This window comes from Alligator sinensis, unplaced genomic scaffold (assembly GCF_000455745.1).
Source record: "Alligator sinensis unplaced genomic scaffold, ASM45574v1 scaffold444_1, whole genome shotgun sequence".
Taxonomy (NCBI): Eukaryota; Metazoa; Chordata; order Crocodylia; family Alligatoridae; genus Alligator; species Alligator sinensis.
In genome coordinates, this window is record NW_005841886.1 from 4,370,290 (window position 1) to 4,384,840 (window position 14,551).

At 46.4% G+C, this 14,551-nt stretch overlaps 1 protein-coding gene and 1 non-coding gene across 4 annotated transcripts in view; both read left to right on the forward strand.

Annotated features, from left to right (window-relative positions):
- The window catches only part of CD79B (CD79b molecule), a 23,502-nt gene extending 17,345 nt beyond the window's left edge, over nucleotides 1-6,157 (forward strand). For all 3 annotated transcript variants that reach the window (XM_006017867.2, XM_025196918.1, XM_025196919.1), the window contains 2 exons: nucleotides 964-1,005; nucleotides 5,171-6,157. In XM_006017867.2, coding sequence (XP_006017929.1) covers nucleotides 964-1,005; nucleotides 5,171-5,269 — 141 coding nt within the window. In that variant the 3' untranslated portion in view covers nucleotides 5,270-6,157. The remainder of the gene's footprint in view (nucleotides 1-963; nucleotides 1,006-5,170) is intronic.
- Nucleotides 2,265-2,337, forward strand: TRNAC-GCA. The gene has a single exon. It is a non-coding gene; the product is annotated as a tRNA-Cys (tRNA).
- Nucleotides 6,158-14,551: the final 8,394 nt, after the last annotated feature.

A 14,551-nucleotide genomic window follows, 5' to 3' on the forward strand; every position in this document is an offset into this window, starting at 1 on the left:
GAGGTAGCCATTGCTGGGCTGGGAGAGCAGGCAGGGGATGAAGCCTGTGTGATTCAGATTTGGCTGATTTGGCAGCACCCGAATCTCCCAATCAGATTCAGCCGAATCAATTCAGGACAGTGATTCGAATCACCGAATTGAATCACTGTCCTCCGAATCAGCCGAATCTGAAGTGAATATTAGCTGCTTCACACAGCCCTAGTTGCCCTGCAAAAGCCTGTTGGCTTTTTATGGCTGGTGGTCAAAACAGGGCAGGGTGTGACCTGGCCTGGATTTAGTCATGCGCAGTCCTTGCTCAGAGAAAGAAAATCATCTTTTTGGCTCATCTGAGGAATAAAGCATTGAGACCTTTAAAATGAGAAGCTGTGGAAGCCCTTGGAATTCCTCTGAAAGCTGTGGGATCCACGTTCTGGCAGACCAGAGGGGGTGTCCTCCCTCTGCACTAGGAATGGCAGCCCATCCATATCTTCTGGTTTGTCCTCGGAGGACTGGAGTGTGGGAGGATGAGCAGGAGTCTGTGCTGATGGTATACACGATGGATCCATGTCTGCAATTGATCATACTGTCAGAGCTCTCCAATGGAGTCACTGGTATTAATGGGAGTGCAACCAGGTCTCCTGTGACAGCTTTTTGCCATTGTTGGGGCTGAAAAGTCTTTGGTTTATGCAAAACATGCTATGGTATTTTAGCCAAAGATGGTTAATGCAAAGGATTCTAGGTGTAAATCTCAGGCCATCACAACAGGCAATGCCCCTGGTTGTAAAAACACAACTGTGTTACATGTGTCAAGTATGTCTTTTCTTAGACAGACCAGCTGCCAGAGAGCCCTTCTGGCACCATTGCACAGTACTGAAAGTTTAAACCCACTCAGGATACCCTGACAGGAAGCACTCAGGCAAGACTCCACAGTTCACTCACCTGAAATATTATTGAACTTACCCTGTCTCTCCCCATTCCCCCTAGGGTGATGGCAAGGACATTTCTGATGAAGACCACACCTATGAGGTAAGTCTGGTGTGGACAGGCAAAATGTTTATTCCATTTTTAATAAACTTGTGGACAAGCAATGTATAGTCCTCGACCAGTATAATGGCATCCAACGAGTAGCAAATTTACTCTACAGTGTATCAGATTTAAATCCCTATTAGTATAATATATCACTATAGGACATCAATGCTGAGCCTTTTGGTCCCACGGGCCAGAAGAATGGCACAGGGCAAGTCTGCAGGCTGAACTGGGCCTTGGGGCCTGGCACCATCCCTTTCCAACCCCCATGCACTAGGATTGGGTCTTGGGGGCCTGGCAACACCCCCTCCCATACCCTTGCACTGGGATTGTGTCTTGGGGGCCAATGCCACCCCCTCCCACCCACGTGCACCAAGATTGGGTTCCGGGGGCCAGTGCCACCCTCTCCCAGCCCCCACCACTGGGATTGAACCCAGGGCCTTAGCGCCATGCCCACCCAGACCTTTATGCTGCAATCAGGTGCCCAATGCAGGGCCTTTATGCCATAAGTCTGGAAGTTTGGCAGTAGTACTCCCCACTGCCAAGTTTCTCGACCCATGAGAAGTCCCACAAGCCAGATGACACAGAATCGTGGGCCAGGGGCTGAACACCCCAGTGTAAATTATATTGATACAGCTTTTGTCTATCTAGATTCCCTCCTGGGTTGAACAATTAGTTGAAGAGAATCCTAGAGAGCTTATGGCTCCCACAGGAGGCAGCTGCTCTGGCTTCCCCTCTGGCCATGGCTGCTATGGGCTAATGGGAAGAAAATAGGCATGCAGGAATAGTTAGGGTTAATGATAGTTAATGTAATGTAGTGGGGCTATCGTCAAAGCAGTAAATGGGTATGAAGCAGGGGTGGGCAAAATACAGCCTGAGGGCCGGATCCAGCCCACCAACTGATTGTATCCAGCCCAGGGATCAGAAGCCACAAAGTCACAGGATCTGGCACGTAGGGAGCCGGCAGCTCTGGCTGCTGTTGTGCCAGCCAGGTGGGTGGACACATTTCGGCCCCATCCACAGCTTATACCAGCTCCTGCTTCATATGCCAGAAGCAGCGTTGGGTACAGGCTGGCATCAGCTGTGGATGCTGCCTGCAGGTTCCCACCAGGGATCAGGGCCACTGCCTAAGATAGCAGCTGATGCGCTGATGCGGCAGCATCACCTGCAGACTTGGGAGGATGCCTTGATGGTGGCAGGTCAATAGGGGGCACTTCTGCACTGAGCTACCCACCCTGATGTGCAAGACATTAAGTATAGGGGGTATAGCTCAGTGGTAGAGCATTTGGCTGCAGATCAAGAGGTTCCCCAGTTCAAATCTGGGTGCTCCCTTTCAAAGCTAGCTTTTTCATTATTGACTCCGAGATTAACATGAGTCACCGCAGCCAGCAAGGCCAGCCATACCTTGTCGTGCATCCAAAGGTGCATCTCAAGCCGGTCCAGAGACGTGATACTCCCCCTCTATGCGACTTTGGTCAGGCCGCAGTTGGAGTACTGCGTCCAGTACTGGGCGCCGCACTTCAAAAGGGATGTGGCCAGCCTGGAGAAGGTTCAGAGGAGGGCCACCTGCTTGGTGAGAGGGCAGCAGGACAGGCCCTACAAGGAGAGAACCCTAGCTACTATGAAACTATGAAACCACCTACCAAGCTCCGAGTGTCTCCCCTGGGGCGCCTATAACTGGCTGACCCCCTTCCTGGAGCACATCCACAAGCCTGGGGTAACTGCCGCCACCACTCAGGGTCTGGTCGTTGCCCAGGTCCTGTGCCCCCCAGGGTGCACCGACCTTGTAGCTCTTGGTGCTTGACCCCATGCTAGATCTTGGGGTGCTTCCTTTAACCTGAAGCACAGAAAGTAGCCTCCCTTAGTCAGCCGAGCCAAGGGAATGCAAAGGCATGCCTATTCCCTCTCAAACATGTACCACAAAGCTTGTTGTAGCAGATAGCTTTACTGGGTAGAGAGGATAGGCTGGGGGGGTGGGGAAGATGAGTCAAAGAAGTATCAAAAGAAGACCCAGAGCAAACAGAAATGGCCTGATAGCCATTTTAAATGCTTCTAAATTACTATAAGCTACCTTTCTAGATAAGTTTCTGATAATTTACTCACTTCAGCATCCCAGAAGTGGGTGAGGAATGCAGAGGTTCAGTCTGCTGTGTAAAAGTCCCAACATGGCTCTCCTTCTCCCTGGAGAGCCTCTCTCTTAAATAGCCCCCTCTGACCTCACCTGCTCAAACCAGTCAAGGCCAGGTGTTGTTTTATGCTGACCAACCAATTTAAAAAGCATCATACCTTAACTGGGACTCAAACCACTGCCACCCCCGGTCATGAGGCCATAGTTTAAAACAATAGAGATTAAGTGATTCATATCACGTATGCTATAACCCAGAGCAACAAGATTGACAGACAGGTGAGAATACCAAGACAAAGCAAAGGAAAAAAATCTTAAAAGCTGGAGGAGGATTCTTCCATACCGATCCCCAGCAGGAACCAGCTGCCTGCATCCACAGCGGAGCCCACCTGGTGCTGCTTATAGTGCACGGGCCAGGAGCTGGTATAAGCTGCAGAGCTGTGCTGAAGGTGCAGGATGGTTGCAGGGGACAAGGGGGATGAAGGGGAGAAGAGGGAAACAGAGAGACAGAGAGTGGCGGTCTTGCCCATGATGAGCAGCAGCAGCCAGTGCTGGGTGCTAGGCAAAAGCAGGACCAGGCAATGGGCGCACTTGCCACTTCTGGCTGCAGTTGCCTGGAGCCCGTGCCAGGGCTTCCCTGCAGCTCTTCCCCACTGCTGCCACCCCATGGGCCTGGGGCAGCCGGAAGATGGTGTGGGGCAACAGCAGCAAGGAGGAGCCACAAGGCAGCTGTGGCACAGGCTCTGGGCAGCTTCAGCTGGAAGGGCCCCAGAAGTGGTGAGCACACCTGCTGCTTGGTCCTGGTTTTGCCTGGAGCCCAGCACCAGCCACTGCCACTCAGTATGGGCAGAACCACTCTCTCTGTCTCCCCCTTCCCCCCCTTCCTCCTCCTGTCCCTTGCCCCTCCCAGCTATTCCATACCTACAGCACAGCCCTGCAGCTTACAACAGCTCCCAGTCTTTGCCAGAAGCAGCACCCGGTGGGCATTGGCATCATCAGCGGATGCGGGTGGCAGCTTTCCCCTGGGGATCAGAGCATCTTCCCGAGCCCCGCCTTGGGATAGAAGGGTGGGCCAAAGGCTGACCTTGCTGAAGCTGCCACCCGCACCCATGCCAACTCCAGCCTTCCCTCTCCCCCACAGCCCCATCCCACATAGGGAAGTTTGGTGAGCTGTTGGGAGAGGGGTGCTAACCTGGCTCACAACAGCTGCCCAAAACTCCCTATGTGGCCCATGGGCCCAAATAATTGCCTACCCCTGGTATAAAGAGAGCATTTGTTTGGGTGTCTTTGTTTTATGTTGTGAGATTTTGCTAGAGGTAAAGTAATGAGTTGTTAACACAACCTTTTTCTAACTGTTAGCTAACTCTTGCAGTTGAATAGTTGCTAATAAAACCAGGCAAAACTCAGAAGATTCAGCAGTGGGCACATCTACACATTCATTAATGTAATGTCATTATTATGGTGCATTAAGTTTAGTACCTGTAATTACACATCCTACCTTAATGCACCATAATCAGCACTACTGCACATTAGCCCCAGTGCACGCTTTTTGGTGACACTAATACACAGTAGAATTAGTATTCTGTGCTTGAAGCATCTTGTGTAGATGTGCCCAATGTGACTCAAATTCTCTTCGCAGCCCAGATGATACTTCCAGTCTCTTAGGATGTCAGAATCCACTAGTTCCCCAATATACCCAGGGTGTGCAAGTGGAAAAAAAAATGCATGTTTTGAAGTCACAAAGGAGCAAAATCTATTTTAGACCCTTCTAAATAGGGATGCCAGGCTAGTTGATGAGCTTTGAGGGAAGGTGCCTCAAGTCCCTGCGGCGAGGATAGCAGCCTCAGTTTCAGACCCTGCTTTGGTAAATGACCTCTTGCTGAACAGCTTCACACTGAATCCCAGATTCTGCCCTGAATTTATCATGTGTAGCTGAGGATGTCCCTAAGATAAGGGAAGGTGGACAGGCATATCTCAGAGCAGAATCCCGCCCATAGAAATGTCCCCTGCAGTGTCTCAGTCTTACTCTTCTTTGCGCAGGGCTTGGAAATTGAACAAACAGCCACCTATGAGGATATTGCACCTTTTCGGGATGTCAAAGCCAAATGGACAGTTGGGGAGCATCCGTGCCAGGAGTGAGGGAGTCTGCATACAGGTGACTTGCATACATTAGCAGCAAAGCTTCTCATACCTGCAGTGCCCGTGAGCTTCCCACTGATGCCTGAAGGGGCAGGATTCCCAGGCCCCTGCTGTGGGCTCTGACTGTTACAGACTTGTATGTTCCAGGGCAAGATCATGAACTGACAAGATGGCGGGACATTGAAAACAGCCCCCAATCCTCCCATGGGCACAGCGGCCTCCTGTAACCATTAGCAGAGCTTGATTTAGTCTTGGTGCTGTATATTTGGTGCTTGCTTTACTGGGTCTGTATTCATGTCTGGACTGTAGCATCCGGTTTTTCGGGGATTTTTTTTTGCCTCCTTGGTGCATTGCAGATATTAGTAGCAAACTGCTACCAGCTGGGAAGAACACTGACTTAACCTCAGCCTGAATATCCAGGTGCTTGGACCCCTACAGAACCCTCGCATGTTTAAAGCAACAAATGTTCCAGTCTGCTGTGATAAATAGCTTTTTCTTCTGATGCCCTGTAATATGGACAGGAGCAGGCAAGTTTGTAGATCCAAACATATCCCAAATGGCCAAATGGTGATCTTTTTCCTCAGGCCAAACAGACCCTCACACCATGTGTGAACCCAGTGAAATCATCAGGAATAAGAGTGTAAGGGTAATAGTGAGGGCCCCATCTAGCCTAGAGGCAGGAAAGACTAGATGTTTTTCTAAAAAGTCTGCTGCAGTTCACACAGGCCTGAATTCAAGGATGTCAGGTGGCCTGTCTTGTCCAGGAGAGGACCACAATGATCCCACCTGGCCCGTGATCTCTGAATCTATTAAAAAGGATGTCAATTGTAGGCTCAACTGTTTTTACAAATTTTAATAAAGAACATTAATAAATCAGCATTCTGTTATTCCCGCTAAATGCCCAGAAATAAGACTGGCTCCTTCCTGAGACACAGCCCCAGGCATGTTTTGCTAATATATTTAAGGGCTTCAGTTGCAATTGTAACTAGAGTAGCTCGTACATGTTCTACAATAAGAAGCATCAAGATCATTTAATATCAACTAACCCACTGGAAGATCATTTTTTGTGAACCAAAGTATGGAGTGTTAGTGCTAATGACACGTCCCCTTAATGTCAGTTAAGACCTGTTGCAACAACATTTCACAGATCACCTTGTGGTTTTTTGCGGCACAGCTCATCCATTGCAAGATGAAATATCTGAGCTCTCTCAAAGTGTGTTTGAGCAGCAGTGCTCAGGCTGAATTCTGCCAACCAGCAGCCATACACACTTAGCACATGCTGGTGATCTGCATGGAGCCAAGCCAGCTGAGAAAGTTCTTCTTTCACTGGGAAGAGCCAAGAAGCCTGGAAAAGCATATCCTCATCACTAATTTGTATTATTAAAGATAACAGAAGCCCTGGCCCCATTGTGCTAGGTGCTGCATATAGCCATGGAAGGGAACAGTCCCAGCCACAAAGAACCCGTAAGGTGGGGCACAACAGATAAACATAGCAACTGAATTGGATGGCAGAAAGTGTCAGGTACAGTGACAAACAACCCTTTGCTAGTCACCTACCAAGCCATAGGTTGCCAACTGACTGTGGGCCTTGCAGAAGAAGTGGGGAGGATCCTGAAGGGGACTGGGCCAGTGGCTAGGGGGATTCCTCCAAAGTTGTTTCAGGCACAAAGCAACAGCACAGAAGAGAGTGAGAAAGCACCCATGGAGCAACAAAAAAATGACAGACTGAAGTTAGTGGGGTTCCAAAGAGGATGGAGCTAGAGTGTTCTCAGTGGTGGCAGATGATATAACAAGGAGCAATGGTCTCAAGTTGCAGCAAGGGAAGTTTAGGTTAGATATTAGGAAGAATTTTCTCACTAGGAGGGTAGTAAAGCACTAACAGGTTACCCAGAGAGGTGGTGGAAGCTCCATCCTTGGAGGTTTTCAAGACCCAGCTAAACAAAGCTTTGACTGAGATGATCTAGTTGGGGATGGTCCTGCTTTGAGCAGGGGTTTGGACTAGATGACCTCCTGAGGTCCCTTCAACCCTAACTTGCTGTGATTGTGTGATTCTTTGACATACCCAAAGCAAGGAGGTGGTGAAGGCCTGGAACAGAGTTCTAACTGCAGACAAGGAAGGGTAAATCCCAGGGATGTACTGCAAGAAAAGCCAGTAGGGCTTGGATACGGCCTGGGTGTTTGGCTTAGTAGCACCCCAATGCATTTTCCTACCAGCAGCGGCAGGATTTGCCTAAAGAGAATACATTCCTGGAGAGCTAAAAATACAAAGGGCTGGCTAGTGGGAGACTCATTCTTCATGGGACAGAAGGGAGATAGACACTCCATTCGTGCTCCCCTAATATGACCTTTTGTGTAAACAATTCCTGTGGGGCTACTACAGAGATGATATGCAGCTGCAAACAGGAGAGGAGAGATCCAGGAGATGTGGCCCATGTTGTGCCAGGTTTGAAAACCCCTGCCTTGCAGCATTGATAGAAAAATTGCTTTTATACTGGTAAGTGCATCCTCAGCTTTCTTTGTTAGTGGTACAAAACATGTGATAAATTAGCATGATATGAAATGGCTGAACCATGAGGTCTTTTCCATAACCATGGCAGGTAAATCTCCCTCAGCAATGAAAGGATCCTGGATCTGGTCACATGCACATGTTGATCTCTCTGGCTTACCTAATACACCTCAAGCACATATTGTACCTTGTTTCTGAATGGGACTTCTGACACATGGGTGGCTGGTGTCTTGTTTGGGAGGTTTGTTGTTTTTTCTTGTTTTGCTTTTGGGGTTGGGGGAGGCAGGGAACAGATTTTATATCAGGATAGCAATAACAATAGGAAAACAGCCTGTAATTGTTCCTATGTATGATATATCAGTAGATGCATGAACAATAGCAATTCCTAACCCCACTCCCTCAGATGGGAACTTCACAGGGCATACTCTGCCCTTGTTTATGTGGCCATATGGACTTTCAGATAAAACTGTTTGGGCAAACCAGCAGCCCATGAAACAAATGTAGAATAATTGGCGAATAGATGGTTCAGCAAAGACCAGAAAGGCTGTGCACTCATTGCTCCTGACCCTGCCAGCTGGAACCTGAATGCAGAGCACTGTTGAGATTCAAGACCCAATAGCACCCACTTCCACTACATTTATCTTTAGGCTTCCTTGGGGCAGGGAGTGGTGATTTGGCCACATGTCTCTTATACTTTGTGGGGTTTGCTGCTAACAACCTAATCCTGGCCCCTTTGCTCAGCTGGGGTCTCAGAGCTAGACATTTGAGAACCAGGCAGAAAAAATGGCTGTAATAGTTCCACAGGTCACACACATGGCTGGGCAGGTATAAGCCGGCCTGTATTATTCATGAATGCCATTTTGTTTATTGAAGAGAGCCCACCCCAGGTCCAGTATAAGCAAGTAACAGGGCATCAAGGGATACCTGCTAACCTTACAACTGCAGTGCATCATTAGGGTCTTCTTGAAAGTGAATCACAGCATTGCTCCAGTTTGTGTGATGCCCAGAAGTCAATTAATTCTTATTTATTGGTAGCTCTTTTGGATGGAAATTGGATGCAAACGAATGGGAATTCAATTACAAATGCACAAGAAAACAGCATTTTAAAACTGATTTTATTTGTTGAGTAACAGTACCTTCAATATATTGGAAATATAAGGAAAAAGTTTAACCAAATACGTTTTGCATTTAAAACTCATTTATTTAGCAATACAGCTATAATATATAGTCAGATAATTGAGTTGATGGTTTCCAGTTACAGCCTTCATATTTTAGAGCTAGTAGGTCTCATACTTTCAAAACTAGTCTCTATTTATAGATTGGAGGAAAAAAAAAAAACTTTCTTGCTTTTTTCAGCTGCCATTTTGTTTCTTAATGTTCTATGAACTAGCCATTGAACAGAATTAATTGCAGAAGAAGCTACCGATATCAAATACAGTTGTAACACTTCAGCCTAGTTCTTTAAAGCTTTGACAGCAAATGTGTCTTAATGCTGTTAATGTGTTTAACTTCCATTACTGCATGTGACTAGATTATAACAAGTCTCAGCCTAAGAATAGTTTTGTTTTAATTTTAAATGCCATTAGGTTCCTTATGTAATAAAATGTGTTTCATTTAAATAAAAAATGTGATCTACACACTCTTTATATATATATTTTTTTAAATGGTTGACTTTTATCCATCTTGACCCTAACAAGGAAATTAGGCACCAGTTGTCTGCAAAGTCCCATGGGTTTGGTGCCTGACTCCCTTGGGCCTTATCAGTTCACCAAAGTTCCACTGGTATACCAGAACCATTTCAGAAGCAGACATAGGTGGGAGACGGCTGGGGCTGCTCCAGCCCAGGGATGCTCCGTCCCAGCTCAATGTGCTGCAGCCCCTGCACTGAAACACCCTCATGCCCCAGCCAGCCCCATCAGCATCTACACGTGTGTTGCTGTGCAGTAAATAATGCTGCCACAGGATTGTACTTGTATTTACAAGTACTAACCTACAGCAGCATTTATTAGTTTTCTGTGACCTAATAGGGCAATAGATGCAGAGACCTTACTGTGGAGCTTATTAGGCAGCTTGGCTGTAAATGTCCTGTGTGGACATGCTTAGTGGGTGCATGTACGTGTGCAATTCATTCAAAGCAATAAACTCCAGAGCAGTCTGAGCCAAATTAAATTACTCTCAGGCACAGCATCTACATGTGCAGCCAGGACAGCAGCAACTTGAGCCAGGGTGAATCAGTTCATGCCAGGGCCAGTCCTGTCCTCCTTTGCCATGGGCTCCGTCCAGGTGGCAGCATAGAGCAGTGGAGAGGCTGGCTGGGGCATGAGGTTACTGAAAGTACAGAGCTGTTGGGTAGGCAGCAGGCAGGAGTCTGACCCCCTCCTGGCTGGGCTGACCCGGCACAGTTTATGCCCGCTGTAAGTGTTCACGTGTGTGTTTAATCACAGTTAATTACTCTGCTGTAAGATAGTGCTTTCCCAGACAGTACTATCTTATGGGAGTGTTAATTAGTTTATTGCAGCCTAATAGTGCCACACATGTAGACAGTGACACTGTACTTTGCAGCTAATTAGTCTACTCTGCAGTAAAGTGCACATGTAGATGTGGCCAGCCAGTAATAGAATGACAAGCTTAACTGAGACTGGGTGCTCTTAATCTGATATAGGGGTGTCCACATTTGGAGCTTTAATTGTGTTAATAGAATTGATTTATCCATGTTCAAACTGCACAACAACCAGTCCTTAGCCCTTAAATGATATTGCTACCGGGAAGGTAATAATGTGCAGCTTACTGGGCCAGATTCTGATGACGTGGAAGGTTCTTAACACCACGATTCAGCCTTCAAAGTACAGTAATGAGCATGCCCTTTGCTGTTCATCCTCTTGATTCTTTAATATCACATCCAGGTGCATTCCCTCTTGCTTTGTCTGTGTTGCCTATTTAGGCTATAAGCTACTGGGGACAGAGACTGTCTCTTTGTGGGTGCATGGCACATCGAGTACTGACTAAATGAGGGTCTTCTAGTCACTTTTGTAATGCAAATACACTACTAATAAATACAAACAAAGTCTGGGACCCCTAGTCAGAGACTCAGAACCCGCCCTCCCCAACACTCACACACCAGCCTGTTGAGTAGCCTTGAGGGCTTCAGGGGAAGCTGGACGGTTTCTCAGGAGCTGCCAGGCACTGCGTGGCTGATCTCATGTTGTGCGACTCACTGAACCATGGTTGTTTCTTTCCTGTTATTTCACAAAGCACAATTCACACCGGAAACAGAGAGTAACTGCCTGCACAGACTGTTTGTATGCAGCAAAACTGGGAGAAGGCAGGGTGGAATCCATTTTCCTGCCCCCTTCATCCTGGGCTAGCATGGAGCCAAAATAGCCCCTTGGAAGAGACCACTACTTCCATTCCTGTTCCTGATGCAGTCCCCCAAGCAGACTTGAAAAGAGGAGGTGTCTCTAAACTTTCCATAGTGATGCCAGCTCCGCGCATTCCAGATTTATGTGAATTGGAAAACAAGTGTGTTATGTTCTTAAGTAGCTTTTTGCCTTCTGGGTTTTGAGCCTACGTCCCCTTTTCAAGTTTCTCAACACCACGTGGAAGGATTGAAATGGAAACTGAGATTCTCATGTGATCCTGTGTCTCCACGAACTGAGGGTTAAAGAGGAATGCCAAATATCATGAGACCTAGGATAAAATCACAAGGCCTGGAAACCCTGTTGCTGTGTCAGCTGCTGCTATGGTTGTAGGTGGATATGGTAGCAACCATCAGTTTAAGTTACTTATTCTGGTTCTTCAGAAAAGTATGGCTCCTTGCCCCGTTTACTTTAAGAAGTTCTCAGACCTCCATTGTTTGTGGCAGATCTTTGTGCAAGGAGGAGGCCCTCAGGCTACTGAAGTGCCTTCTCATTTTCCAGTGCTTTTTCTTGTTCAGCTGTTGCTGATCTACATGCTGCAAAATATTGCTACTCCTCAGGGAAATGTCAGCAGCCTGCCACAACAATGAGTAAACCCATAAACTTTCCAGAGTGGGGATCCTGGCTTCACGCACCACCAGAAAAGCAGCAGGAACAAACAGGTTATTGGGAACATTTGGGAGTGCAGAGCAGCTGTAGTGGTGAACGGAGAGAAAGAGAGAGAGTCCTGAAATCTTCCCCAGTGCTCTACCAGTACTACATGGGTCTGGAGCAGGGGTGGGCAAAATGAGGCCCGGGGGCCAGATGCGGCCTGCCAAGCCATTCTATCCGGCCCGCAGGGCCCCTCCAAAATTAAGAAAATTAATATTTATCTGCCCCTGGCTGCCTGTCATGTGGCCCTCAATAGCTTGCCAAAACTTAGTAAGCAGCCCTCCGCCCAAAATAATAGCCCACCCTGGCCTGGAGCATCCTTAACTTTGAGGGCTGGCTGCAAAGAATGGATAAACTAAACTCTGTTCTCACCAATCACCCTTTGGATCCAGGACCTGGACTCAGCAATCCATCCTCCTCTGAGGTAACAGCATTCACCTGAGGACAGTTACTGTAGTTCTGTAACCCAAGTGTTAGCAAAAAGTCCTGAAATGCTCATGGACCTGGATTCAGACTCTACTGCCAAGACACAAAGAAGGGATTTTTACAGTTGCATATAAGATCATTTAACATTTTTCCCTCTTAAAAAAATTCTAGGAGATTTGTCATCATCCTATTCCTTTGTAGTTGAAAGTGACTGTTTTTCATCTAGTATTGAAGGTATTCAGCTATGGATTCATTAATACCTGCTAATTTCAATGTTTGCCTGGAACATGCTATTACATACTCTACAAATTATAGTAGATGCAGTGGACTGGAAGGATTGATCCTTATGTTGAGGCCATTGTTGTAGATGCTTTCACTGCATCCCTGATGTGTTGGTTCTGAAAGTTAGTTGCACCATTCATTTGTACCAGGTCTTGTATTCATGGACTTGTTTTCAGCATTGAGTATCAGTTCTGCATTAATTCAATATTGATTTCAGTCTTCATAATAGTCCTTATATCTTTTTCCATCACTGATAATGTGAATATCTTCCAGAGCAACAATCTCCACAAAATATCATGAGCACATGCACACATGCATGCGATGCAGTGCCTGGCACTTTTAAAATCATTCGGTGCTGCATTGTATGCATTTGTATAAACAGCAAAATGTGCATCAGCACTGAGAAAATGGCAGCGGCGTGTTTTTGAACTAAAACACATCAAAGACGTTCTAGTTTCAAAGCACACCACTGCCATTTTACTAGCGCTGACACGCATTTCACCGTTTATACAAATATATGCAATGCAGCTCTAGGCATGTCAGTTCACGTGCTCTGCAGACTCAATTAATCAATTGCTCTGATGCACTGGATTTCTGCCACATCCAAGCACACATAAGTACATGTATAAATGCTCCATCGGATCTCCAGACCAGACCATCTTAGTTGTACCTTCCTGATCATAACACTCATGCTTGGCATATTTGCTGACTGAAGGACTTGAGTATTTGTGATTCCATCTTGACATTTTATTTCCATTAGTTTTCTCAGAAAGTCAGATAGAAATGATTTGATTTCTAGATATGTTGATTGTAAGTTGATGCCAATTTGTAGACTTTCAAGCAAAGTTATGCCTCTTGTATTGGATAGATGTCCGTGGTACCTGCCAAAAATTAAGTTAGCTTTAATGATTCCACAAAAAGCTTTATTAGCAATGAAAATTTTGTACATGAGAGGGCTACTCAGGAAGATATATTCATCTACAGCTGGAATGCCATGTGCTCCAATGATGGTGACTGGTGGTATTTAGGGCTTACCAGCAGCAAACCAATAGATAGCCTCTGTCTTTTTGGAAATTAATAAACCAAGACATATGTATTCAACTGCAAAGATATCCATGATGACTTCCTAGGAATGGGTAACCAAGACACAATCATTAGCAAAAGAAGTTCATAGACAAGTTCTACAACTTGTCTGATACTCAAAGCTGAAAACAAGAAGGTGGAGCTACTCAACAGCTACTTTGCGTCAGTCCTCAGAAAAAAAATTAAGCTACAGCCAGATACCTAATAAGGATTATCTGTTCAATGCAGACGATACAAGGTGCTACAACTCAGGAGGAATAATCAAAAGCACAAATATAAAATGGGTAATGTCTGGGTGGATGGCAGCACTATGGAAAAGGACTTGGGAACCTTGGTAGACCACTAACTCAGTATGAGCCTGCAGTGTGATGCTGCTTCAGAAGAGGTGAATGTGTTTTGGGGTGTATCAATAAAAGCATTAGGTGCAAGACATGGAAGGTAATAGTGACTCCCTACTCAGCACTAGTTAGGCCTGCTTTGGAGTAGTGTGTGCAGTTCTGGGATCCACATTTTTAAAAGGATGTGGAGACATTAGAGAGGGTCCTGGGGTGAGCAAGAAAGATTATAAAGGGCTTGGAAAGCAAGTCATATGAGGAAAGCTGAAGGATCTAGGCATGTTCAGGTTGTGGAAAAGGCACTTAAGAGGGGACATGATAGCAGTCTTCAAATACTTGAAAGGCTGCCATAAAGAAGAGGGAAAACACCTTTTCCCTCCCTGCAGAAAGGAGGATGCAGACCAATGGCTTGAAGTTGCAGTAAAGTAAGTTTAGGTTGGATATCCAGAAAAACTTCACTGTTAGAATAGTGAGGCAGTAGGGTTACCAACTCTGACTGAAGCTATTCTGGGAAATTTTTCCCCCCAGCATGATGTAATGTCGTTAATTGTACTGTTCAACCTGTTCACAATATCAATCTCCT